At 36.9% G+C, this 25,656-nt stretch overlaps 1 protein-coding gene across 1 annotated transcript; it reads left to right on the top strand.

Annotated features, from left to right (window-relative positions):
* Window positions 1-1,284: 1,284 nt before the first annotated feature.
* Window positions 1,285-22,459, top strand: IL18 (interleukin 18). Its single transcript, XM_033121249.1, has 6 exons — window positions 1,285-1,486; window positions 8,414-8,500; window positions 9,293-9,304; window positions 13,239-13,373; window positions 14,315-14,448; window positions 19,497-22,459. Exons 2-6 carry the CDS (start codon window positions 8,422-8,424, stop codon window positions 19,713-19,715), a joined length of 579 nt encoding a protein of 192 aa, XP_032977140.1. The 5' UTR covers window positions 1,285-1,486; window positions 8,414-8,421; the 3' UTR covers window positions 19,716-22,459.
* Window positions 22,460-25,656: the final 3,197 nt, after the last annotated feature.

Below are 25,656 nucleotides of genomic sequence, written 5' to 3'. Positions count from 1 at the left end.
GTAGTTATTTATTTCTTAAAATATTTCCAGGAAAAATGATTCCACCTAATCATAAATGTTTACATCAGATTAAGAGAATACCATGGACATTTTATCCTATTTTTCAAATTGTATCTCCATTGTATAAACTAAATGAGTAAGAATAAGTGAGAGCATGTGGAGGTTTGTAGTTGTCTAGTGCTTTGAAATATTTAAAGGGCTATCATCATCTCATTAAATCTTCACAAACAATCCTATGAAGTAGGCAGGACATGGAGACATTTGGGTTACTCTATATCAAAGAAAAAAATGTTTGTCCCAAAACTAAGAAATGGGTTAAATTATGCATTCTACATCTTTACAGCTGGAGAAAAATAATTGGCAATAGGCCATTTAACATTAACTTCTTAGGTGCTTTGCTACTGATCACTGTTTGACTCTACTTCATGCTTTCATGTTAATTGGCCCAATTGGACACTACAATTGGAGGATGAAAACTTGTTATTTCAATTTCAATCATGTGTGTATTCTTATCACATACTTCCTAAATGTGCTTTTTTTTCCCTTCTGATAGCTACCACACCAAGCACCTCTGACCATCTTACCACAGACTTCCTTTGTAATCACTACTGTGGACATGCTGTTTTTATGACCTTATGAAATAAAAACACTATCTTGTTAAAAACAAAACAAAAGAAATTACAACTAGCTGTTTATATAAGCATTGTGTTTCCTAACCCCAGAACCCCTCTATTTCCATACAGTCTCTGTACCAGCAAAACAAACAAACAAAAAGTCACTTTGCTAATTCCCTTGCTAGAAAGGCAATACAATGTAGCACACATTCAAGAGAAAATTGTCTAAGAAACTTGGTTTCTGCTAATTATTTCCAAGGCTGTGATATTTATACTCTGCTTTTCAAAAGTTACATTTTAGGTGCTATCATTGCATTATAGGAATTATTCTAATAGGGCTAATTATTCAGCACTGTTAGCTAAGAAAGTTTTGTGCTGAAATGGGAGTAGAAAATCTCAAACAGATTAATGTGAGGAAGATGCTTCTAGTTAACCAAGCAGGTGCTTTTTTAAATGTTTCTTGGATGTATTTTTGAAAGAGGTACAAGCTTTGGATTGTCAGAACTCCAACTTTTACAGAGAAATTATTTCGTTAAAATAGTGATTTTATGTTAAAGAATTATCCATATTCTCTGACAATTTAAGTCCTATTGCCCTAAGAAAGAGCTCACATTTGAAGGCGGGTCCAAGGCGTGCCAGAAGTCTCCTCCCTCCAACCTTCTTCCTCGTTCCTCCTTAGCGCCTGGTTCCCTTGTCCCAAAGCTGTGTTCACGAACAGCAAGGAGTTTGATTTCAAGGCTTTCTTCATTCCTGGCTGTCTGCTTTTGCTACTGAAGGGACAGCCACACTCTACCATCTACACAGCCTCAGGAAAAGAAAGGGACTTCAAACCTTCCAAATCGATTTCTCTCCTAGGAAACTATTGGGCACAGGTAAGAAATATCATTCCTCTTTATTTGGAAACCTGGGCATGGCAATTAGAAATCAATAAGCTAGAAAAGCGATTGAGAGGAATGTAAGTTTTCTGACATCACTATGATGGGCAGTCAGTAACCACATAAGCAACATAGCAAAGTCAGAATAGAAACTTTTTTCTCTCTTTTAGCCAACATTGGAGAGTACCACTTTAGAGCAAATATTCTCAATCTATTTGGTCTCATGACTTCTTTACATTCCTAAAAATTATTAAGAACCCAGAAGAACTTTTGTTTCTCTAGCTTTTATAATACTGTATTACTGTTATTTACTGTCCTAGAAATTAAAACTGAGAAATTTAAAAAATAAGTGACCTATTAATATAGTTTAAAACAACAATAAGCACATTACATGTTAGTATAAATAACATTTTTAATTATAGATAACTATATTCTCAAAAAAATCTGTGAAGAGTGACATTGTTTTTTTCTTTTTTCTTTTTACAAATCTTTTTAATGTCTGGCTTAATAGAAGAGAGCTGCATTCTTGTCTGTTTCTGATTCAGTCTATGTATATTACACATTATGTAGCCTCTGGTAAACTCGATTGTATACTCATGAGAGAATGAGAATGAAAAAGACAAATTATAACTTAGAATTATTATGAAAATAGCTTTGACCTCGTGAACCCCCTGAGAATTGCTGCTTTAGAATGATAAAATAAATAAGCTTTTCTTTAAAGGGAGTCTCAACGCCCTTTTAGACACAAACAAAAAACTTGCCAAAGGTTGATACTCTTGATGGAATCTGCATCAGCACCCTTGGACTGGGCTACAGTTGGATATTATAGCATTCCTCAGGAGAATTTTATTTCACAATAAAGAAGGGGCTGAATAAGTATCTCTCTTTTGAAAGATGAATAACAAAAATTTTAAAAATCCTCTTTTCTTTTTGCCTATATACAGCTATTTCAAGTTCTATTAAATCTTCCTTCAAAACATCTTTTTTAATCTAGCTTGTTTGTTCATATAACGCCAACATGAATATCATGAATTCTTCCTTGAAATCCTACACAAATTCTTAGAGTAGTTTCATAGCCTGTCTCTAATCTTTTTCATAATGCGCTTGCCAGCTCAATAGCCCGTTTTCCTATTGCCTTTGAGATTAATTTCATGACTTCTACATGACTACCAAAGCCCTTCCCTATTTTTAACCCCACTCTACTTTGTGTTCACTGCAGGGCAGCAGGATTGGTTTGCTACAATTTAAAAAATGGCCCTGTTCAGTCCACCCCACACCACAACATTGTTTTAATTATCACATAAATGTTCTTCCATCTATTTAATCTTAAGCATTCTTTAAGATTAAATTCAATTCTCCTTTTCACACGAAGCCATTCCAACTACATCAGCTCCGTTTTGGCTTTTTGCTTTGAGCTTACATTTAGCAGTTGATTATATATATCTTTTATCCTTAATTATTTACCTAAATTTTTACCTAAGTTGTCTTTCACCCCCACCTCTGCCACACCCACATACATACATTAAGAAGATGGCAAAATTTTCAAGGACAAAATGATTTACAAAACTGAAAAGTTAGGTTTGATCTTGTTGCTGTCACAATAACTACATACCCAATTTTCGGGAATTAGGTAATACGCTTCCTCATTTCATGCTACGCTGTTCTGCAGAATTGGAATTCCACAGCAAGGATAAACATAGTTATAGTTGCTTTTCAAGTTCAAGGCATTTTTACTTTTAATTTAATAGTATGTTTTTACACTTGATCTTAGCCAAAAGGCTGAGAAGCGATAATAGTGTTTTTAAACTCCTACTAGCTTAACAATGCTGGCTACATAATAAATAATGATTATGTGTTGTTTTAGAATTATGAGGAAGTGGCTACTAGGGCATTTGCCACATAGAAATGGTTCTCTCCTTGCAGCTTATCTAGAATCTAGAATTACAAAATGTTGGAGCTGGAAAAGACCTTAAAGATGGACCTTCAACTCCCTGCTTATCCAAATGAGGAAACTGAGACCCTCAGAATTAAATGACTAGCCCCAGACAGGACTGCAACACATGTGACCTAATTTCCAACATGGTTTTTTACCATCCACTATCCTCCAGCTAGTTTCCAGGGCTTGTATAACTAAAACTTCTTTTGTTTCAAAGAACCAATTGTCACTACATATTCCTGGGAGGATCTTTCTGAGGTGGTTCATAACTCTTTAAAAAAAAAAAGTCAATAATCTGAGAATCTTAGATGAGATATCTTTAAGCATTTCTATCCAGTGGGAACTATAATTTTCATAGATTAGAATTAAGAAAGCAAAGGAGCACAGATGAGAAAGGAAAAGGAAAGTTGGGGTGAAGAGAAGGAGACACAATAGTTGTAATCATAGATGTATTGAGATCTAACAAAAAGAGTGTAAGAATAAAAAATTCAAAATCAACACTCGTGAAGTAAAAAGAAGCTACTAGGAAAAATAAAGAGGAAGAATATTATAGAAATTATTCTATTTTTTAAAATGTTTTCAGACTTCCCTCATTTTCTTTCTTTTTCTCATTGGCTTTAAGATGGAGTGAAAGTATTAAGACAGAAAAAAAACTCTACCAGCCCTTTACACATTGTTGTCATGGTGGAAAGTTTTATCATAGCAAACATTTATTTATGTACTGTGTATAAGTCCTTTCAGGTGTTGAAGATTAAAAAAAAAAAAGACAATTTGTTGTCTTAAAGAAACTCACATTGAAGCTGGACAGACCTATTTGTCATCAGAATAATCTTAATTCAATGTAAGAGCTATTTCAGAAGTGTGAAAGAGGGAGGGTTGGGGGAGGTGGGTACTGGGAATGATTAGGTGGGCCTGGAAGAGTCAGGGAAGTTTTCCTAGAGGAGATGTTTGAGCTGGGACTTAAAAGATGAAGGGCTTCACAGGCAAAAAAAAACAACACACACACACACAAAAAAAACCCCAGAAGTTCCTGCCTGGCAGAGGAAATAACTCTGGCAATAGTAGGGAGTGGAAAAGAATCTGGTAGCAAGAAAACCAAAAAGAGGAGCATTAAAGTAGAAGAAGCTGAAAGAGATTGAGGGCTTGATTTAAAACAGTACTGGTGGAGACGGAGAGGTGATATCAAACTATAAAGACATTTCTGAGTTGTAATCTACAGTATTTATGAGACAGAAAAAGTTAGGTAAAGGAGTCAAGAAGGACTTCTAGGTTTCAATTTTTTGGACAGGTAATTTGGACATGTTTGGGAAAGTAATTCATTAGCACATCTTACAGTTGGAAGTGTGAATCTGGAACCAGAAATTGAAATTTGCAAATTATATATCCCCAAATAACTACCACCCTCTTTCTTCTCTTTATAGCCAAACTTCCTAAAAGAATAGTTGGTATTTACTATCTCTACTGTTTTTCCCACCCCATTCTGTCTTAGATCCGTCTTAACATGCCTTCTGCTACCTCCACTTTCCCCAAACTGTTCTACTGACAACAAAACTTCCTAATTGTTATGGACTTCCTATCTAAGTTATGGACACTGCAGTATGATTTCAATCAGCCCCTCCTTAAAGCTCTTTTCTCCCTTGACTTCTGTGACATTTCTCTCTTAGATTTGCAAAAGTGAACTAATTATTTTCCACTCAAGGCTCTCTTTCATTATTTTTCTTAGTTAATGAAGTAACACTCAACAAATTGCCCAAGTCAAAAACTTCTAAGTCATCCTCAGTTCCTCCTTCCTTTTGACCTCCTTCCAATCAGCTAAAACGTCCTGCTGTTTAATCTTTCTTGAAGCCATCCTTTCCCTTTCATCCCTGCTGCCACTATTTTAGTTTAGATAGTCTCATCAACTCTTACCTTAATTTAAAATTCCTTATAAGGTTGTTTTCTGGCCTTTATCTACGCTTGCCCCATCAAATCCATTCTTTACACTGCTGCCAGAGTGCACTTTTTAAAATATAAATTTGACTGCATCTTTCTCCTACTTAAAGTAAGGTAGTATTTTTTTCAAAAAAAATTTTCAAACTCTTTATCTTACTTAAATGAGGCCTTTATAATCTGACTCTCCTTTACAAGCTTTTGTTAAACAAAACTACATTGCAAGTTGCATTTTATGTGACTTGAATTAGGCAAAATCAAACAAATGTGATACGAAAATAATAGGCTCACTTTATAGGCAAAATAGACGTATGTAAACTCTAAATTAGCCTATCTAAAATGCCATAATATCAAAGCTAGGTAGGCCAAGTGAGTTGTGCACTCTTCACACTATTGTCACACGGACGTGTCTCTTATACCTGGTAGAATTATCTGCTTCCATGTCAGTACCTGCTTCCGTATTAGCAGCTAGGCTATCCTTGAAATATCTCAGAAAGGCTTGACACACAGGTTATTGTTGTGCTATTGATGTTTTCACATTCACTACTACTGTAATTTAAAACCTTTTTAAATCTGATAACAATGTTAGAGTGCCAGCGGGTATTATTACTGCTTGTGCTGAAAAACATCTCCAAAGAAATAAGATGGAACAAAATTTAGATGCAAGAAAACAATATTAAAATGGCCAAAGTACCACCATGATAGACCGTGTGGAGAGAGCACTCTGCAAAACATTAGTAATAATGCTGGAAATTTTGTAAAAAAGAAAGCAAGAATATATTTTGTTGTAGATTTATGGACTCCATAGATATCTCCTCACATACTTTTATATTTATTCGCAAGGAAAAGTTAATCTTGAACTTTGTGAGATCTTCAGAAATACATTCTTCCCGTAAAATGTGACTGCATTTGCATTAATTACATAAAAATGATGAGGCCCAAGCCTCCCTGCTTCCTGGCTTTTGCTCACCTTGTTTCCTCTTTATGGAATGCTCTTCCTCTGGCCTTGAAAATGCTTGCCTCTCTGTCAATAGCACAATCATCATTTCCTCTAAGAAACTTTCAACATCACCAGGCAGAGGGAGGATCTCTTATAAATCCAGCTCTTACAACATTATACTATTTTGTAATTGTTTATATATTTGTTTCTCCCACTAGACTCTGAGTAATTGAAAGGTAGTAACTAAGTCTCATGCATGTGTGCTTTGTCAGCTCTCTAGCCCTGTGCCTAGTACATAGTAGATACTCAATAATTAATAAATGAATGAATTCAAATACGGTATAGTATTGTTTTTTAAGGTAACTGTGTTCTCTAAATTAATTCACTCATTCACTAACTAAATACGTACTGTAGTTAACACTAGTATTTTCATCCAATTCCTACACTCACTACTTAGTACTTTTCAGGTGAATTACTTTCATAAAGTATGTGTGCATTACATAATGTATAATGTTAAAGTTTGTAGAGAAGAGGACTGTAGCCATTCTCTCTCTCTCTCTCTCTCTCTCTCTCTCTCTCTCTCATACACACACGTTTGTATATTATATATCTATGTAAATTTAATAACTATCCACATTTGTATTTGTAAGGAACTGAACCTAGATGAAACTTAAATAGCAACCAACTAACAAGTATTTGGGATTAGCTTAATTTGGATTAGGTTTTTGCAACTGGGTTTTAATTTCCTGCTTCCTCTACCATATTTGTTAGGAATCAGCAGACTATGCTAGAAAAAATTTGAGCATTGACTTATAATTACCCCTACCACAAGTGACAACTGCAACCCAACCACCTTCCTTGGAGCCCCAACCATAACTGCTCTCAGGGACCCAAAGTACTACTGAATTCTAGAGTAGGTTTCTTAATCATTTCTGTGGCATAGACCCCCCTCACCACCACTACCATGGGCAATCTAGTGAAGTCTGTGAATCCCTTATCAGAGTAATGTTTTTACATGCATAAAATTAAATACTTAGAATTATAAAGGAAACCCACCATATTAAAATAGCATTGTCAAAAATTTTTTAAACAAATTTTGATATAGTATATATATGCTTCTTTATTAACACATTAAATAAAATAATCTACCGGTGGAACTAAAAACTTCCATATATTTCAAAGTAGTAATGATTTTAAACGATATTTCAAGGTCTCTGCAACAATTACAATACAATAGGAAATATGTATTTTTATTAGTGACAGTTACAGGTACTGCTAATAACTGTGGTCTGTTTCCTATACCATAATAGAAGGAACTGCTAAATTTCAGTTAGAAGTAGGTGAAAATAAATATGTCATTTTTTTTCCCATCCAAGTTCACAAATTTCCCAGATTTAGAACCCTTGCTCCATAGACAAAGGTCTGGAAAGACACATACTATATTGGAGTGTAGTGGGGTAGGGTGAGACAGGGAAGAAGAGCAGAAAGGGGAATTTTTAACATTTTCAAAACCTGCATTATTTGATTTTTTTGTAACAGAAAAATTGTGTTTATGTATTACTTGTAAAAAGCATAGTATCCAGATTCTAGATCAAAAACTGCTGCTGCTCAGGGAGAAAGGGGCCATCAGATGCTAGAGCCCTTCAGCCTCCTCCCTCTCTGCCCCAGCTCCCAGGTGGAAACACTATGTAGCACTTTGATAATGCAGTCACAAACCTTCAGTTTCTCATGCACAGGAACCCACTGGTTGTAAGACAGATAGAACCAATCTGTAGTTAAAGGACATGATTTAGGTGTGTTTCTGGCATCCCATATTTATATTGATAATATTATTCAGTTCAATAATGGGACAATAAATCAGTTCAATAATGAACCACTGATCCACTGTTTAAAGAGAAAATGCTTTCCAGATACCAAATATCTGATGGTTTGCTACAGAACGTTTGAACATGTGTATTCATAAGCTGAAGACTCCCAGCATTTATTAAATGTCCAGAGTGTTCATCAGCACACTGACTTCTGAGTTTGGAGGCAGTACAGGCAGTAAGGAATAAATGGTTCCTTTTGTGTACAAGGAACAATCGTTACCTTTTAACAAATGACTCTTTGCTTTCATTAGGAATAAAGATGGCTGCTGAATCAGTAGAAGACGATTGCCTCAACTTTGTGGGAATGAAATTTACTGACAATACACTTTACTTTATAGGTAAGTCAAAAGCAATAGGCCAAATACAGGGCTCAGATATATGTATTCAACTAGAAAAGATGTTGTGAGATGAACTATTTACTCCTTATTGTCACCAAATTGCATTGTAATGCTAATGACATTCTTCTCTGGAAAAAAAATATTGGACCTCTATAAATTAACCATAATATATCCGAGGTCCCAGCACCTTGTCCCAGCAAATATTTTGGCACTTAGTTAGCAGTAGCCCACTTACAAAATGGCAGCTGGTGTACATCATGAAAATTCCTCAAAATTGGGTACATTCAGGGAATACAATTTCCCAAAGCTAATTAGTGAATTATATAAGAGATGCCTTAAATCTAGAGTTCTGTGAGTGAGTTACACCATTGAATGTACATATATTTGACAAATAAAAACATTCTTATTAATCTTCCATCGGCAGTTTGGCTTCATTTGAAAGCTTCATAGAAAGTCCTTAGGTGACCTTCCATTGAAGCAATAAATTTAAAAGTAAAATCTATCACTTTATAAAATTTCTTTTTAGCTACAAATTTATATTTATAAACCTCAGATTTAGGTTTTATATCTAACTTACCTGAGAACACACTAAGTCTAATAAGCTTCATTTTTTGGGAACTCTTGGATGACCATATAATATTTCTAATGGAGGCCAACAGAGGCCATCATCAGTAAAATAGAGGTTAAATAATGGGGAGTGGCAGAGAAGAGTCATAAAAGGGTAGGATGAGAGGAAATTCTGAATTGCAATATTGAATTTAACATATTTTGTTTCTCTTTTTTCCCCTTTAGCTGAAAATGATGGTAAAGTATAAATTTATTTCTCTTTCTTTGCAAAAGTAAAAGTAGCTACTTGAGTAAGCATCCCACAGACATCCATATCACCATTCTCAGCTGAGAGAAACTAGTACCAATCTCTGTGAGAAGCTAATCTCCCCTCAGAAGAATGTGGGCCCAATAGCACAGCCTTGGAATAAAGATGACCATAAGGAATACCAAAAAGAACTAACAAAATTGCTTCTGTAAACTTTAGGAAATTCTCCGGTTCTTGAAATCTACGAGACAGACTTTGCCTGTTACAGTTTCTGAGATTAGTGGGATGTCATGGATTCTCTAGAGTACATAGGAAAAACATAAGAATTGTTGTCCATAACCAAGTACATCTTTCTTCTTCAACCCTCTCTCTCAGAAATGCTTTGGGAAGAGACGTAGGAGACTCCCAGGGAAAGAAAATTTCTCGAAAAGTAGAGATAGGGAAGGTTGGAGCAAGCAGAACTATGAGGTTGAGTCATTCAGTCTTTTCATATAGTGGATGTACCCAGCCCTTGTCCTTCTGACATTCAGGGACGATCATACTCATCTAGCCTGTGATCCTCTAACAGATGCTCACATTATTAAAGGTCATTAGTTTTTCATACTTTTCCTTAAAAATAGCATGCTCCCCATTTAGGTGATCCTTAGTGTTCTAGAAATAGGAAAGAGCAACTTTAAAAAAAATACTATTTCTTTATGTTTCTTTTTTTCCAGCTTTGTTGAGATATAATTGGCATGTTTCTTAAAGATTGCCCTATTCTCCATTTATTAATTCAATATATATTGGCATCTATATCACAGGCACTGATAGCACTAGGATGCAGTGGTGAGTGAGCAAAACACAGTTCCTACAGAGAGAAGCAGGCACACAGGAAGGCAATTGGAATATGGTATGTTTAGGCACAAGATGCTATGGGAGCATATAGAAAGGACACCTAATTCAGTCCAGTAGATTCTGGTAGGGCACTTTGGAGGAGGCACATATTTTAAGAATGAATAGGAGAAGGTATTCTGGGCAGAGAGAAGACCATATTCAAAGGCCAAGATGTGAAGGAAAGAACAGCATGTCTGAGGAATTACGAGCACTTCAGAATGGCCATAGGGCCGGTGTAGGAGAATGATAAATAGGGTGCAGATTGAGAAGCTTCTCTTATTCCAAGATATGGAATTTGGATCTTATCTTTGGGGTAATCTTATCTTTTGGGGTAATTAAGCACAATATGTATGATCTAAGATACAGATTAGTGTGCTGCAACAAAAAGATCTGAAAATATAGTGACTGAATACAACAGAAAATAACTTTCCTCAAATAGAAGTCCAAGTAGGCAGTTCAAGGTTAGTATAGTTAGATGCAGCCTGATTATGGTGGGATCTCCGGTTTCTTCCGCCTTGTTATTCCATCATCCCCTAGTTGTTGAATTCATTCATATATTTGAAAATCATCATCACACTTCCTGGGTCCATGTCTCAGCTAGCAAGGAAGGGTTCAAAAGAAGAGAAAGACAGGCCCATTCCTTTTAAAAGCTCTATGTGGAAGTTGTACACATCGATGTGGGGACAAAAAAATGAAGATGCCAATTAAATGGCTATTATAGTCCCTATAAGAAATGATGGTGGCATGAATTCAGGCAGGCACAATAGGATGCCTATGAAGAGCTGTGAATGGATTTTAGTAATACTTTAGAAATAGAAGAATCAATAGGACATGGTTTGGGTTAGATTTGGAAGGGGATAGAGAGAAAGACAGAAAAGATGATGTCTTTGTTTTCTCACTTAGGCTGTTTGTACCATTCAGTGAAATAGGAAACAAGAAGTATGTAGGGCAAAAAAGGAAGATAAATGACGAATCTAGTTTTGAATCTTATCTGTGGGACATCCTAGTGGAAATGTTCAGTAGACTCTTGGACATATAGTTCTGAACTCAGGATGAAAATTTGGGCTGGAGATACAGATGCAGAAGGTGTATGGATAGAAATGACATCTGAAGCCAGAGGAGAAAAAGATATCAGGAAATGTGTAGAATGAGAAAGTGAAAGCCAAGAACTAAACTCTGAGGAATACCTACATTTAAAGAATGCAGTAGAAAGAGACGCTAGTAAAGAACAGCAGAGTAACCAAAGAGGAAAAAGAAAAACCAAGAGATTGTCACAGAATCCCAGGAGAGGTTTTCAAGATGAAGGTAATAGGCACTGTGTTGAATTTTGCAGCCTTGAAAATTAAGAGCAGGAAAGCATCTATTACATTTAGCAATAGGGAGTTTAGCGGTCTCAGTAAAAGCAGTTTGACAGAGAAATGGAGGCAGAGGCAGATTACAATAAGTAGAAAAGTGAATGGAAAGTAAGGGAAATTCTTGCCAGAAGCTTGGTTACTAAAAGGAGAGAAACATGGCTAGTTACAAAGGAGGATATGGTTGATGGAGGAGCTTTAAATCTCAAACTGTAAGAGCTTTATGTTTTCCTAATTATAAAAAGAATGTGTTGTAAGTAATTCAGGCAATGAAGTTAAGAACATGAAGAAAAATAAAAACATGAAAATAACCATTGCTATCGTTTGGATGTAATATTTCTACACTTCTTTCTGTATATATTACACTATGCCTAAGCTTATTTCTATAGTTTAATACACACGAACAACCTTCCATGGCAATTAATAATTACAGTTATATTAAATGCATGATAACTACAGTAAGGGCATATCAGAATTCATTCGCTCAATCCCCAGCTGATGGACATCTAAATTGTTTCCAGTTTATTGTCAACAGTACTCCCATAATCATTCTTGTAGAGAAATTTTTATACATTTGTCTAATTGTTTCTTTAGGATAAAATCGAGGAAATAGAGTTTCTGGGTTGATACAAGAGAAGGGATGATTTGTAAATCAAGGCTTCAGGAGAAAGTACGTCAGCACAGATAGGGTTAGTCTTAGATCCCAGAAAGGGCAACTTTCTACATTTCCTCTTGGGACAAAAGGGATAGAGGAAATAACTGGTGGTGCCACAGTTAAGTTTATAAGTGGAGTAGCAGGAAATCATTTGCTAAAAGTGAAAGCAGAGGTGATGTAGAGATCCTGGGGAGAGTGAAGAAGGTTTGAAATTGCACCTATGGATTATGGGAGAGGGTGCTGAACTGTAAAAAAAAAAAAAAAAAAAAAAAAAGTATTGACAGTTGATATGTTTGCATTGGCACCAGTTTGCACGTTTGTATAATTGTTTACCAACAGCACTCAGCAGCCAGGTTTGGAGTTTTGTAGTAGAAAAACAAATGAGTTCGGGATTGAAGATACTGGCAAAAGCGTAGATCAAAGGATACACCATGAGGTCCAGGCTTCATGAAGAAGAAGGAAAGACAGGAAGAATGCAAGAGTCAGTGAAATGGAAGAAAAGTATTTAAAAACCAAAAACAAAACTAGCCCAGCCGAATGGCTCAGTTGGTTAGAGCGCAAGCTCTGAACAAGGTTGCCAGTTCAATTCCCACATGGGATGGTGGGTTGCGCCCCCTGCAACTAAAGATTGAAAAAGGCAACTGGACTTGGAGCTGAGCTGTGCCCTCCACAACTAGATTGAAGGACAATGACTTGGAGTTGATGGGCCCTGGAGAAACACACTGTTCCCCAATATTCCCCAATAAAATTTTTTTAAAAACTAGAAGGATAGGAGATTAAGATCAGAAAGCAGGATATTTGAATTTAAGATGTCAGAGGTAGAGTAATTCTAAGTGATAACAACAAATGGTGTACCCGTGGAAGTGGGTTAAAAAACACTGGGGGTGGGTTAAAAAACGTGCAAGTTCATCTGCAGGTTCATCTTAGCTGTATCTGTAGCAGAAGATTGTGATGAATAGTTATTGAAAACTGAAATATATAGTTTGCCTATTTGTAAATTTAGATAAAACCTTATTATTTAATGAGATTTAATGTGCATTGTAGAAAACCTGGAATCAGATCACTTTAGCAAGCTCGAACCTAGATTCTCAGTCATACGAAATTTGAACAACCAAGTTCTCTTCATGTACCAGGAAAGACACCCTCTGTTCGCAGATATGACTGATGCTGACTGTGCAGGTATTTTTAAAATATATTTGCAAACATAGAAATAAGAAGTCACTTCTTATTACATTTTACTGACTACATTTTTCTATGATAGACCTAGCCCTTAAATGAAAAGTCATAGGAGTAGTAATCATTTCACTTACAAGAAAATTTATAGAGTATCCATAATTTTTAGTTGGGGTAAAAAATTGATACAATAAAGATATTGCTGGGGGGTGGAACAGGGTAAAAGGGATCAAATATATGGTGATGGAAGGAAACTAGGTTTCGGGTGGAAACCACCCAGTAGAGTATACAGATGTTGTACACCTGAAATTTATATAATGTTATTAACCAATGTTACCCCAATAAATTTAACTGGAAAAAATTTTTTAAAGATATTGCTATGGGTCATGGTACTCTGAGCCTACATTTTGATCACCAATTCCTTCGTTGTAATTGTATTAACTGTATAAGATCTCTATAGAGTTGGATCCTTAATACCTGCTGGTTAAAGCTGAATTTGCTGATAGCATTTTCAAAACTCAAAATTAAAAATAAATACACAAGTATTTCAAATAAGTCTGTTTTCTACCAGAAATTTAGAGTGCCTTAGAAAATGAATAAGTTTACTGTACTTTCCAAGATATGAATTCTAAATATCAAAGTTTAGACAGAGTTGAAACAGTGAATGTGCCCTCTTGAAAAATACTGAACTTCTACCTTAACAGATAAATTTTTACTATTCCATTTAGCATTTAAAAGTTAAAGACAATCTTGTGTTGTAATACATATTTGAATGTATTTTAAAGAATGTGTGAGCAGCTATGTATAGTCTCCTGCTAACTGGCTGAATCTCAGAGTGCAGGATTAGTAATGAATCTATTAAGGATTATCCTTTGATTAATTTCTATAAATATTGATTTGCAAAAATTCTTCTAACTAGTGTTCTCATTTGTTAATGTTTATTTCAGAAAATGCATCCAAGACGAAATTCATCATATATGTGTATAAAGATAGCCTCATTAGAGGTGTGGCAGTAGCCATCTCTGTGAAGTGTAATAAAATGTCTACTCTCTCCTGTAAGAACAAAATTATTTCCTTTAAGGTAAGACTGAACATAAATTTGTTTTAGTCATATTTATGTGAAAAATTAGAAAACCTAAATGCCCTCAGTTCAACCTTTTGTCTAGAACAAATATGGCAAGAAGCAGAAAACCATTAAAATAGTTATTAATACTAAAACTTGTCCAACTCTTTAACCTATTGTAATAACATCATGCTTTTTCTGAGCCTGCCATAGGGTGAAAGGGGTTCAACACTTGTTTCATAACCTGGGTCTTCAGAATAATCAATCTATAGATAAATAATGATGTAGAATACATATGTGAATTATCATGTTGGAAAATTGCATGTGACCTTCCAAAATGAGTCCTTATACACAGAATGAAGCTAATTATCCTTCTGTAATCTCTCTACATACTTTGTGAATTATAATGGTTATTTTAATCCCTAATTGTTTTGTTCCTGCTTATTGGTTACATCCTTCAGCTTTCAGTTGATGTATGTTATTTTTAATGCAAATCTAAGTGAATAAAATTAGCAAGATCATCTGTAAAAACAATGGTATGTTGTATCTCAAAGCCAGATTTGAAATCTTTCTGGTCACTGCTTTTTTCCTCTATTCTCCATGTTTTTCTCATTATTTTTCTCTATTTTCTCCATTATTATTTATAAATGACCATTAACAGTAGCTACAGATTGACCCAGCAAACTACTCCCAGTGAGAGCAGCCAGGGGATGCCCACAAATTGACAGTGTTTCAAAAGCGAATCCCATGTCACGCAGACTTTGAGTGGGGATTTGCCAATAAGGAACTGCTGCCAAGATCACCCAGTTCCCCCTGAAGGTTAGAGTATGACCTTAGTAGATATGCCAAGGGGCAATTTGGGAGGAATTAAAACGCAACTCTAAAATATAATCCAAGTAAAATCAGTGTGTATGCCACAAATACAGCCTCCAAACAAATCCCTTAGCCATCCCTCTCCAGCCAGAGTGTCACGCCTTTGGGTGGCAATTTGGAGTCCCTATTTTCTGGCCTAACAAGCAGGAAGCTTACTTATCATAATGTCTTTAGAGGCCTAGGATAACTAACAGGGTGATGAGTAAGCATGTTGTTACTTAGCAACAAAATCAGAAAGGAAGGAGGGAGTTGGCCAAACTCAGTTCATGTGGGGCAGAAGGAAATGAATTCAGCTGCAGAGGCAGATTCAGAAAGTTGGATAAGCCTTGAACTATAACTGAATTATTATTAAGAGAAACTGGGGAGTGTTAAAAAAAGATAGAATGCTTGCCATATAGTAGAAATTGGGGCAAATTCAAGTTTAGGTAGCCTGAAACTCAACAATTTAGACAACTGTCACACAGGGACTCTCAGCTCCCGCTCCCCACATAAGAACGCAGGACATGGTGAGGCCAAAAAGGAACACCCACGGAGCCATAGGTAGGGGAGTCATACCACTATAGTCTCTCTGGCAGCTGGGTTGATCCGCAGCCTGCTGTCTTCTTCTCAGCCAACCAACCTCACTTGCTAACTGCAATCCGCACTTGCCAGCCCCCATCTTCTTGCTAGCCCCCATTTGCTGTTAGCGTAGCCACAGCAGTTATATTAGTGGCCAATGGCTCACTTGTTACAGCTGATGGCCAACTAGCCACAGCTGATGGCCATCCAGTCACAGTTGACAGCCATTTACTACCTGAGCCAGCACCTTTCCATGTGAGGCCGAGAGCCTGGAAACTGCACTCCTGGCTCTGTCCCCACAACAACCCTTTTATTTATTTATTTATTTATTTATTTATTTATTTATTTATTTATTTATTTATTTATTGTTAACATTTTTTATTAGTTTCAGGTGTACAAAACAATGTAACAGTTAAACATTTATCATTTATATCCCTCAGACAGTGATAACTCCCCTTCCCACATCTATTACCCCTCTGACATTGCATACAGCCATTACATTTCCGCTGCCTCTATTCCTAATGCTGTACTCCACTTCTTGTAACCATATATACATATATAAAATTGTAGTTGACCTTCATTATTGTTCAGTTTCAGGTGTACAGTGCAGTGATCAGGCATCAACATTATCCCTGAGGTGGTCTCCCTAATGAGACAAGTTAGACAACCCTTTTAAAGAAGGAATAAAAAATTACCAAAGGCATAAAGTTGATTTATTTAGAATAAGAAAAGAAGGGGCCTTAGAAGAGACCTGTTGTGGGGACAGAGCCAGGAGTGCAGTTTCCAGGCTCTTGGCCTCACGTGGAAAGGTGCTGGCTCAGGTAGTAAATGGCCATCAACTGTGATTGGATGGCCATCAGCTGTGGCTAGTTGGCCGTCAGCTGTAACCAGTGAGCCATTGGCCACTACTATAACTGCCGTGGCTACGCTAGCAGCAAATGGGGGCTAGCAAGAAGATGGTGGCTGGCAAGCGTGGATTGTAGTTAGCACAGTGGAGTGCGGGTTGCAGATTGCAGAGAAGTGGACAGCAGATTGCAGACAGTGTGGCTCCTGCTTCCTGTGTCTCCAACCCAGCTGCCAGCAAGACTATAGTGGTATGACTCCCCTACCTATGGCTCCATGGGTGTTCCTTTTTGGCCTCACCATATCCTGCGTTCTTATGTGGGGAGCAGGAGCAGAGACCCCGCAGGCCGCCCTGTGCGACAAGTGGTGCAGCGAGCAGGGTCCCCCGCACGACACCTGTGCAAGTGAGGTAGTCTGACATTTAAGCTTCATTAGCTTCATAGCAAATCTGCTTCTGAAAGGAACTCAGTAAATATTAGTTGGAGGAATAAAGAAAGGAAAGTAGGAAGGGGGCTAGTTTTAGCTCGTGCTCTTTAATCCCTTTTCCCCACACTAACACGGATCTTAGAAATGATTGTAAATATAGACTATGTTCTACATAATAAGACACACCTGGCTACCATTATGTGTTCACCTTTCTGTGTTAATTGCTATCTATAAAGTCCTGGTGCTTATGGTTACCCGTTTTCTTTGTGCAAGCACCTTTATGAAGAGGGATTCTTCAAGAAGTACTGTTATTGTCCGTTTCTTATATTGATATAAACATCCGGGAATGGTCAGATTTCTCTCAAATTTGCTAAAGCATAAAGGGCCAAAAAAAGCAGATGTTAGGTCAAGCTTCACGTTCCCTGGGTTCAGATTCAACCCTTCCTGTTGTAAAGAATCCCTTAGGCCCTTAGAGCACTTAAGTTTCACCATGTAGGGCTTTCCAAGTTGGGGGTTCCTCATGGTCACCAGGATTGTTGTCACATCCATTTGTTGTGCATCTTCCCTATGATGGTTATGAATAGTCAACACCAAAACCAAGGAAAGCTACTGCCTCCTTGGCTTCCTTGCCCCGGTTCTGAAATGTGACATTGAACTATGATTAGAGATTGCCTATTCTACCTATCCACACCCCCACTTTATAACTTTATACTAGGTTTGAACTAACAGATTCATCTCCTAATATTTCTAGAGCTTTTGAAGTTTTGCCTAAGGATTATTTCTCAATTACATTATACTTTAGCTTAGTCCCAAATTGGCTCCACCAGCTTAGGGTCTCTTCCTAAATTCTGGGATACTGTAGACAGCTGCAAAAATATGTTCCAGTTGGGGAACCAATTTATACTGTCATTAATTCAGGACTCACACTTGTTGATAAAGGACAAAGTTTAAAAGTTATGACTATGATAAAAGTGAACTGACATCTTGGGATGCTTAACCATGGAGCTGGGAGGACTGTGGGTGGAGCTGGGCCCGCGTTGACTCTCTAGCCCTGACTTCCTGTTGAACATTTTGGTAACTTCAGGGGGCGGGATGCTAATAAATAGAATAGACATCTTGGAACCGGGCCATTATTTTCCTTCTTCGTGTAGGAGCCAGTTGGATCCCCAGGTTGGAGGTGTGCGTTTCCCACACTGCGTTGGTGGTTTTTGTTTCTGTTTCTTTTTCTTTTTTCCTGAATAAACCATTTTTCTTGTGGGTTTATCTGGAGAATTATTTTTACCAGTCAACAACTATAAATTCCATAATTAATTGAGAAGTTTGGAGGTACCCAAACTTCTTTCAGGCATCCTAAGAGGAAGCTGGAATGCTATTTTGGAGATCTCCCTGTCAGTCCTTAGTTAGGATAATAAGAATCTTTGCTACCTAAGATCAAAATTAAGTTCAAATGTCTACTGGTTCCAGGATTAATATGGGAAGAACCTTGGGTGGTCCTCAGATTTTATAGTCCATCTTGAAAAGTAGGTATGGAACAATAATAAGAAAAGTGTAGACAGTACTGTCAGTTAAGTGACCAGCAGGATTATAGTTTCAAGTGTTCTAGCCATTCTTGAGCAAACCCTATTCTGTGTCTGAAAGGCATAGGAATCAGCATTTGGCCTTTCAGAGCAGCACCCAGCCAATAGATTACTTTCAGAATAGAAATTCAGGACTAATATGGAACTGGAGTACTTGGCAGGGAAAAGTCGAAAGCTGCTGATTAGGTCAGTTATGTCAAGATCATAGAGAAACCCAGTACCCAGCCCTAGGGCAGCTGCAGTGGGCCCTAGCCCTAGAGCACCTAGAACTGAAACTTACAGCAAGTTTCAGTTCTAGGATCCACTGAAGGAAAAAAGAAGCTGAGATTTCCTGCCACTTCTGCCTCTCACAGTTGGCTCACAAACTAGAGCTAGGCTAGGCCTATGGATGGAGGTCATCAGTGTCTTTAGCTCTGAATGGTTGGAAAAGACAGGAACTACATTAGCCCAAAAAGGTTGTGGTCTTTGCTGGAATTCTACTTCATCTTTGGCAGTTATGTGCTCCACTCAATGGGAGAGGCGAGAAGGAAGCTATCTGATTAATACTGGGAAAAACTAGAGTCCTAGACCTGAATGTGCATTACATGGAAAAGCCAAAGTGGACAAGGAGAATAGGAGATTAGAAATTAAGAGGGAGAGGAGATTAGTACTCCTATATTCAGAGATTTTTTTTTCTTAACTCTTGAGAATAAAAACTCTTTTAGGTCTGTGCAGTAATATACTTCTAAATAAACTGCACATATTCAAATTGTCCATGGCCTAAAAAAAATTAATATTTTTTCTCTACAGGAAATGAATCCTCCTGATAACATCAGTGATGAAAAAAGTGACATCATATTCTTTCAGAGATGTGTTCCAGGACATGACAAGATAATATTCGAGTCTTCATTGTATGAAGGATACTTTCTAGCTTGTAAAAAAGAGAATGGCTTTTTCAAACTCATTTTGAAAGAAAAGGACAAATTTGGTGATAAATCTATAATGTTCGCTGTTCAAAGCAAGGACTAGGTATTAAAATTGCAGTATGACTTGAGTTTTTGTCTTTCAGAAAAGAGTTTGGGCCTATAATTGTAGTGATGAAATAAGTAATGATCTCAACAGATACCACTATGAAATGAATAATAAGCTTTCACAAAATTGAAATGACTCCCCCTTATCCAGATGAATAAAATATTTGCATAGTAAAATGAATGCATAGTTTGAAAACACACTCTACATCTTTAATTGGAACATAGATTATATTCAGTAGAAGTGTTTTAAATCTTTTGGGTTAATGGTCCTAATGATGAAAGATACCCATATTTGAATTTTCTGTTAATATCATTAAAACCATCAAGATTTTATAAAGAGACCATTGACTTGACTAATTTCTGCATTTCTTCCAAAGTCAGGATATCTTTAATAGTCAGATTGATCCTGAATCCAGCAACATATAAAAAGGATTGTACACTCTGAGCAAGTGGCATTCAACTCAGGAATGCAAATGGTTTAATATTTTAAAATCGATTAATGTAATATGTTAATAGAATAAAGGATAAAACCACATAATCATCTCAATAGATGCAGAAAAAGCATTTGACAAAATCCAATTCATAATAAAAATTCTCAACAAACTTGAAAGAGAAGAGAACTTCCTCATTGTGATAAAGGGTATCTGTGAAAACCTACAGCTAAGTAGGTTGAAAAAAATGCAACAATGTCAGCTCTTGCAACTTTTATTCACAATATAGTGGAGGTTCTAGCCAGTACAATCACAAGAAAAAGAAAAGACATCCACATTAGAAAGGAAGAAGTAAAATTGTCCATATTTGCAGACAACATGGTTCTGTAGGTAGAAGATCAGAATACACACACTTATGTGCATACAAACATGCACGCAAACCCGCTATTAAACAATTTCAGCAAGGTTGCAGAATATAATATTATGAAAATAAATTGCATTTCTATATACAAGAATGAATCATCTGAAAATAAAATCAAATTCAATATTACTAAAAAGAAATATAAAAATAAATTTAGCAAAAGAAATGCAAGATTTGTACAATAAAATTTTCAAAATATTGCTGAAGGAAATCAAGTATGATCTAAAATGGAGAGACAATCCATTTTCATTAATTGGAAGACTCAATATGTTAAGATGCAAGTTCTCCCCAAATTGATCCATAGATTCAACTCAATTTCTATCAAAATTCCAGCAGGCTTTTTTTGCAGAAATTGACAAGCTGTACCTAAAACGTACATGGAAATCAAAAGACACAGAATAGCCAAAATTTTTTTAAAAGAACAAAGTTGAAGAACAACTTTCATTTCCCAATTTTAAAGAATTATAATCTACAGTTATCAGAAGTTTGGTACTAGCATAAGGATAAACATAGATCAATGGAACAGATTTGAGAATTCAGGAATAAACTCTTATATTTATGGCCAGTTGATTTTTTGACAAAGGCAGCCTGATAGAAAAGGAGAATTTTCAACAAATGGTGCTGGGACAATTGTATATCTGCATAAAAAATAAATAAATAAAAATAAAAAAAAGTAGACTCTTACCTCACACTGACTACAAAAATAATTAAAAATGGATTAGAGACATTAATGTAAGAGCTAAAGCTATAAAACTTTTAGAATAAAACAGGAGAAAATGTCAAGACCTTGGGTTAGGCAAACATTTTTTAGACCCAACCCAAGAAGTATGATCCAGAAAAGAAAAAAAATTAATAAACTGGACTTACTCAAAATTCAAAATTTGGGAGTAAAACTGGGTGAAGGATACATATAACCTGCCTATAATATCTTTGCAACTTCCTGTGAATCTTTACTTAAAAGTTAAAATGTCTTTAAAAACAACTTTGCACTGAAATACCACTAAGAAAATGAAAACACAAGCCAAGGACTGGAGAAAGTATTTGTAAATCACATATATGGGGGGATAAAAAAGAAAGAACTTGTATCCAGAATGTAAAAGAACTCTTATAACTCAATCAGAAGACAATCCAATTTGTAAATGAGCAAAAGATTTCAATACACATTTTTTCAATGAAGATATACAAATGGCTCAAGCTCATGAAACGAAGCTCAACATCATTCATTAGTCGATAGAGACATGCAAATTAAACCCACAAGGAGTTACTACTTTACAGCCACCAGGATGGCTGTGATCAGACAATAACGTGTTGACAAAAAATGTTAAGAAACAGAAATTCTCCTACATTGCTGGTGGGAATGTGAAGAAGTACACTTTGGAAAACAGTTTTGCAGTTTCTTAAAAGGTTAAATATAAATTTTTCACATGACCCTGCAATTCCATTCCTACCTATTCAAGAGAAATAAAACATGTTCACACAAAGATTCATACATTAATGCTCATATCAGCATTATTCACAATAGCCATAAAGTGGAGGGATCCTAAATACACATCAACTGGTGAAGGGATAAACAAAATGTGGTATACTCATAATGGAATACCAATACTAACAAAAAAAGTGTAAAATACACATACATTTTACAACATGAATAAACTTTAAGTACATGCTAAGTGAAAGAAGCCAAACGCAAAGATTACATATTAAAATATTCTATTTATATGAAATGTCCAGAAAAGGAAAATCTATAGTTACAGAAAAGTTATTCATGTTAGCTTAGGGTTGGGGTAGGAATGAGGATTAACTGTAAACAGATATGAAGGATCTTATTGGAGAGGAAAAAATGCTCTAAAACTGGATATGTTGATGGTTGCACAACTAGATAAATTTACTAAAAATCATTGAACTGTATACTTAAAATTGGTGAATTTATGGTATGTAAATTATACCTCAATAAAGTTATTTTTAAAAGAGAAAAAAGTCACTTTGATAAAATTTTTGTATTAACTTTTCTTGTTTTTTCCTTACTATAAAATTAAGATATATTCACAGAAATTTTAGAAAATACAAAGAAACTGGTAAAAAACAAAATTCAACTGAGTAAATCTGAGAATCTAATTGGCTTTACTCAATGAATCATGAACCAGGTAGCATCCCATCTAGCAAATAGAAAGGAGTTCTGAGGAGAAAGGAGCTCCTAGGAGCTGTACAAAATTGAAGGCTTTTATAGGAAAAGGGGACGGGGACATGGAAAGAGCACATCACCTCATCTTTCTCTGCAGGACAGAAGGGATCTATCAGGCGGATTGTCTCACTACTGCTGACCAGAAAATTCCAAATTGACTGGTTAAAGATTACATTCCTGGTAGAGGCTGAAATTGCAATTAGTTTAAGTCTTGATTTAGTGACATGGGCTTAGCACAAGTGACTCCATTTTGGGCCCGTTGTCTCTTTTTTTTAATAGTACAAAAAGAAGAGAATTTAAACCACCCATCCTTCCACCTTCGGATAACCCTTTTTGACATTTTGGCTAGGTCCTTACTGTTTTTTGCTTGTTTGTTTGTTTTCTATAGGAATTTAAGCTGAAAAACTGAAACACTACCTACCTCTCACCCTAGACAGAATCTGGTGTACATTTACAACAATCCTTTCAAAGCTGCTGTTGAAATCTTGGAAATGCAAAGGAAGAGCCTGAGCTCAATCTGTATGTAAGGAATGGAAAGAGTTGTATGGTTCCAAATAAGAAAAGATGGGGCTCTGAGAGGGAGAGTACAGAGAGAGTCCTAGCTTGAGTTATTTCCCACCAAAACAAAACAAGACAAAAAAACCACACGCCAGAGCCTGAAACAAGGACTTGTCTGCAGGTAATTTGAGAGATGATCCCAGAGAGCAGCAGTGAGAAAGCTAAGAGGGTGAGAAAGGGAAGGTGCAAAAGCTGGTATGAAGTACCCATATGTTGTCAAAGTTGTCACTGTGACTTGATTTGTCCAGAACCTCCTGAGAAGCATGCAGAATGCATCCCTGGAGCAAAGGAGAAGGGGCATTTACCCACCAGGTCCTGACAACCATTAGTTGAATGTTGCCCTGGGGACGTTAACTCCCACACTTCTGAGCTGTGCTTGTCTCAGCGAACAGAAAGAGTTCGTCCACCCATCGCTAGCACAGCCAAACACTAAACACTGAGAATTGCAATAAAGAAAGTTCAGCTGTTTTATTATAAATGGCACCAACCAGGAGAATGGGAAGCTAATGCTCAAAAGCCCAAACTCTTCGATCCAGGGTTTGGGGAGAGTTTTTAAGAGATTAGGGAGAACAGGTACTTGGTAGCACTGGTAGGGCAAGTTTTAACTGGAGGACCTTGGAGCTTGGCCACTTATGGGGCGTCAGCCCGGGATCTTCCTGGAGATGCCCTTTGCTTTTGAAAGGGTTTAAGTGTTCAACTTCCCATTTTGTCCCAGTCCTTTAGTTCTGGTGGAAGGGGTGGGGGACAAGACTTTGGTTCCTGGTATAGCTGGAAGTCAATGTTCTTTCCTCTGCACATGCTTTGGCTGCATGACTTGTGGTTTTGGTCTGTTGTCTCTGAAAAGCAACTCAATATCTCATTAAACCAAATGGGACCATTTTGAACTGGTTCTGCAGTTACACTTGGCCAAGCAGATTTATTTGCAGCGGAAAATGAAAAAACACAGTACACTAAAGGTAATATTGTTAGTATGAGCTGACATGGAACTGTAGCAGTTACTGCCAAAATCAGAAGTGGGCTTGTCGTGAGTGCCTGTGAAGGACAGTCACCACATTTCAGTCTCTTCCTGAAAGTCAAGGGGACATTAATCCCTCCGCAGGGCCCTAGGTCCCTGCGTGGTACTTGTGACACGAGTGGGGAACAAAGCCCTGTCACACAGGTTCAGATAGAGTGAGTAACACAGCTTTATTTGGGAGCCAATGTCCCTCCAGAGGCCAACGCTCTGGTCGGCACAGAAGGTTACACAGAATAGAACAGAATTTAATAACGATCCAAGTCCCAGGGTCAATCAAGGTGGTAACGGTCCCTGGTCCGGGAGAGGCGACTGGGCCCCCGTCGGGTCTGAGGCGAGCTGGTCTTGCAAGGAGAACTTCGGATAGTCCCCGTTTGGCAGCTTGCCACTCGCAGAGGACTCTGTCGGATAGTGTCTCATCCAGAGAGGCTCGTGGAAGGTCTTAGCCGAGTGCCCAGACTGCTCACAGCATCACTCTGGAGTTCTGCTTTTGTCCTCTTTTCCTTGGACTTGTTTACTTCTTAGGTGGTAACTAGAAGTTGTTTGCCAGGAGTTTTTTACCTCTGAGGTGATAACCAGAAGTTGTTTTGGTAAAGGTGTTTATCCCTCAATTTTGTTATGCTCAGTTTCACACAAAAACATGTTTTTTACTTCACTCTTATCAGTCTCACACATGTGCAGCCATAGTCCTGTCCCTACTAGTAAACAACTTGTTTTGCAAACCTCAATCCAACATACATAATACATTTTATATGCTCTATACAGGGCTGAAGAAATGTGACAAATGGCACCTGCCTGGACCAAAGCACCACGGTAAGAAGGTAGAGCTCAAGTAGTAGAAATCACCAGAAGACGTTTTGAAAACAGAGAGGTATAATTTCCTTTTTCATTGAATCTAAGATGCCATTGATTGTAAAATGTACCATTACTTTATATACCACTAAGAAAGAAAAGACACCGCCTTCAATTGTAAGGCACATTCTTATTTCAGAGATATTAAAATGAAATCTACGTAACTTTAGTAACAATTGTCACCCTGATACGGGCCAACGAGTAGACCCCCCCACACTGAAAAGCTTTGTTTTCTTTCCTATAGAAATTTTAAGTTTCCTTCTCCTTAAGTTTCCTTTTCCCCAGTTTTTTAGCTCCTACCCCTGTTTTGGACAATTATCCTAAAACTTGTTGTCATGCAGCGTGGCATGCGGGGTCTCGGGACCCGCTCCCCACATAAGAACACAGGATACAGTGAGACTAAAAAGGAACACCCACAGAGCCATGGATAGGGGAGTCATACCACCATATTCTCGCCGGCAGCTGGGTTGGAGACACAGGAAG

Source organism: Rhinolophus ferrumequinum, chromosome 11 (genome assembly GCF_004115265.2).
Source record: "Rhinolophus ferrumequinum isolate MPI-CBG mRhiFer1 chromosome 11, mRhiFer1_v1.p, whole genome shotgun sequence".
In the NCBI taxonomy this organism is placed as follows: Eukaryota; Metazoa; Chordata; class Mammalia; order Chiroptera; family Rhinolophidae; genus Rhinolophus; species Rhinolophus ferrumequinum.
Note: the sequence above shows the minus strand (reverse complement) of the source record. Positions and strands in the feature narration are given on the sequence as shown.